Source organism: Bos mutus, unplaced genomic scaffold (assembly GCF_027580195.1).
Source record: "Bos mutus isolate GX-2022 unplaced genomic scaffold, NWIPB_WYAK_1.1 CTG579, whole genome shotgun sequence".
Lineage (NCBI taxonomy): Eukaryota > Metazoa > Chordata > Mammalia > Artiodactyla > Bovidae > Bos > Bos mutus.
The window spans coordinates 284-3,655 of NW_027220060.1; the positions used below are offsets into that span (position 1 = coordinate 284).

Genomic DNA, 3,372 nt, shown 5'->3' on the forward strand with positions numbered 1-3,372 from the left:
CAGAAATCATTTGAAATTGGGAATTTTTATAGGGCACAGAGTATATAAAAATTCAATAAGTATTAATTTGATGAATGAATTCTCACTAAGGCATATATAACAAAATATGAATTATCTTTACTCTTGTTTATTTTTATTACAGTTTCCTTGTGAAAAAGTACAACTTTAAAAAACAATTTACGAGTTTAGTAGATATTCAAATGAAGGGAAGAAATAATAATTATTCAAGCTAGAGAAACCATGAGATAAATGTGCCACTCATTTAGCCTCTGGACAATTAAGATTTACTTACATTTCACACTTGAGACTGTGTACTGCAGAGTATCTGATTCTCTCACTAGACATTCCCAAAGAATTCTTTAGCAAATCTGGTATTTTGTTCTGTCTTTCTTAATACATCAGACTGTGTTACCTCTACCGAATATATATATAAATAACATATGGTACTGACTCAAGATAAACAATACATCCCAAACAACAGCCTCTGAGAGTCAGAAGTAAAGTTGGAATATATATGTCATAAAAACAAATTACATGGAAACCATTATCATTATCCAAAAGGAAGTACAGAGAAAGTCACTCCATTCCAAAATCAACAGCCAGACAAAATATAGTCCATCTTACTGATGTATGTATTCTGATTAGGTTGAAATACATCTTCCAAAGTATATATTCTTCATTTATGGGATTAAAACAAATAAAGTCTCTTAAGATTTGAATCATACATGGAATTTAGAAAGATGGTAACGATAACAGCAGATGGTAAGCAAGATAACAGATGGTAAGTGAGACAGCAAAAGAGACACAGATATATAGAACAGTGTTTTTAACTCTGTAGGAGAGTGAGAGGGTGAGATGATTTGGGAGAATGGCATTGAAACATGTATAATATCATATATGAAATGAATCACCAGTCCAGGTTCGATGCATGATACTGGATGCTTGGGGCTGGTTCACTGGGAGGACCCAGCAGAATGGTTCAAGGAGGGAGGTGGGAGGGGGTTCAGGATGGGGAACATGTGCATACCTGTGGCGGATTCATGTTGATGTATGGCAAAACCAATACAATATTGCAAAGTAATTAACCTCCAATTAAAATAAATAAATTAATATTAAAAAAAGATTTGAATCAGTGCTTCTCTAAGTTATTATAAAGCTCAGCATCTTCAGAATATTACATTTACTTAATTCTATTTTCAGTTAATATAGAATTAAATAAAAATAGTTTTTTTTCCCCAGGATCTTCCTCAGAGCTTCTTTGACATCTTTGTTTCTCAGAGAGTAAATCAAAGGATTAAACATGGGAGTAACCAGGGTGTAACACAAGGAGGCCACTTTACTCAGCTCAGGAAATCTGTCAGGGATGACATACATAAAGATGATGGCACCATACAATACACTCACGACTCCCAGGTGAGAGCTGCAAGTGGAGAAGACTTTCTTTTGCCCCTCAGTGGAGCGTATTTTTAGAACTATGGATACAATACATATATAAGACACAATAATGACAATTATGGTAGGCAAAATGATAATGCTGCATAGAAAAAAGGATACAATATTAGGAATGTAGAGATCAGAACAAGAAATCCTCTGAAGTGGACGGTAATCACAGTAAAAGTGGTCGATGGCCCGAGAAGCAAAAAAGGGTAAAGTAAATGTCATGATGGTCTGAAGAACTGAGCTGATACAGCCAAAAAAATAGGAACCAGCCACCAACTGAGCACAGAGATGTGTTGACATCTGCACAGAGTAGAGGAGTGGGTTGCAGATGGCAATGAAGCGGTCATAAGCCATGACTGCCAGGAGAAAACCCTCAGTCACAATGAAGAGGGCAAAGAGAAAGAGCTGGGTCACACAGCCTGCATAGGAGATGGACTTGCTCTCAGACCAGAAGTCGATCATAGCCTTGGGTGCAATAACAGATGAATAGAAGAGATCAATGAAGGACAGGTTGCCTAGGAAGAAATACATTGGTGTGTTCAGCTGGGCATCAGTCATAATAATGATCATCATGCCAATGTTCCCTAGAAGGATCATGGCATAGACAAGTAGAAAAAGCAGGAAGAGGAGGATGTGGAACTCTGGGCGGACCCTGAAGCCGAAAAGAATGAAGTCAGTCACTTCTGAGAGGTTGCTTGTTTCCCTGTCACCCATGGCAGAAATCTGCTGAGAGGCAAAAGGCAAAATAAATGAAACTGTGGTTTTGATTCTAGTGCTAGTAATACTTTCTTAAATGGAGAATTAAATTATTTACTGCTTAATAAGATATTGCATACAAAACAATTTTAATGTCAGGAAGATGCAAGAATTTGAAGTAGATGTCATTATGCTTCTTAAACTGTTATTCTATTAAGCAGTGAAAAATGTTCTTTGGTTATTTTGTTTAAATCATAACTGGCAGGGATTTCTTCAAGAAATTAGCCTATTTTATTGCCTAAAATCACTCACATTCTAAATTTCTATTCTTAAAATATTTATAGCTAGAGGCTTTCTTCTTCTAAAATTGTAGTATGCACATTATCTAAAATAGAAGTATCTCATGTAATCTATGCTACTGCTGCTAAGTCGCTTCAGTCGTGTCCGACTCTGTGCGATCCCATAGACGGCCTCCTACTAGCCTCCCTCATCTATGGGATTCTGCAGGCAAGAACACTGGAGTGGGTTGCCATTTCCTTCTCCAGTGTACTCTATATGATAGTGTTTACAGTCCTCATGAAAATGAAGTTAGTGTTTGATTCATTACATGACAGTAGTAAATAAATTGAAAATATTTTAACCTTATTTTAGCTCACTATGTTTCATTTTCCTTATTTATGTAGGCCATCTTTGAAAATACAATAAAATAGACATTATTGGCATAATTAATAACATCCAAAAATCACTAAGTGAAGATAAAGTTTTCTAACGGAATTTTCAAATATTTTCCTTTTCTCAGGTCAAAGCCATTCTCCCAATATATATGTTTTTATTGCCTCATTATAAATATTTCATTTCTATTAACACTCATTTAAAAAATATCACAGTCATTTAAACTTCTTTTTGAGGCAGAAAAAGAAGGTAGTGAATATTCCAATCCTTACACTGCAGTGAATGACTTTCTACCAAGGCTCCATCAATTCAAGAGATCTCACTGTTTAGATAATACAAGTAAACTTCACTGATATACATAAAGGGAAATTCCTATCCTGAATTCTGTTAAACCTTAGGTGTTTTAAGATAAATATAATTGGGTAACCATGGATATTTAAAGACCATCACAACTTGCATCGTCCAGAGTCCATGATCATGAGCTAGAGTATGGGTAGTGATGTTTATGATGATGTTAATTATTTAAAGCCTGAGAAACCTTCCTTACGATATTTCAGCATAGAA

The 3,372-nt window shown here is 35.3% G+C and overlaps 1 protein-coding gene across 1 annotated transcript; it reads right to left on the reverse strand.

Moving 5' to 3' along the window:
- Nucleotides 1–1,200: 1,200 nt before the first annotated feature.
- On the reverse strand, nt 1,201–2,154 carry LOC102280429 (olfactory receptor 9K2-like). The gene has a single exon (XM_014481167.2). It carries the CDS (start codon nt 2,152–2,154, stop codon nt 1,201–1,203), a length of 954 nt encoding a protein of 317 aa, XP_014336653.2.
- Nucleotides 2,155–3,372: the final 1,218 nt, after the last annotated feature.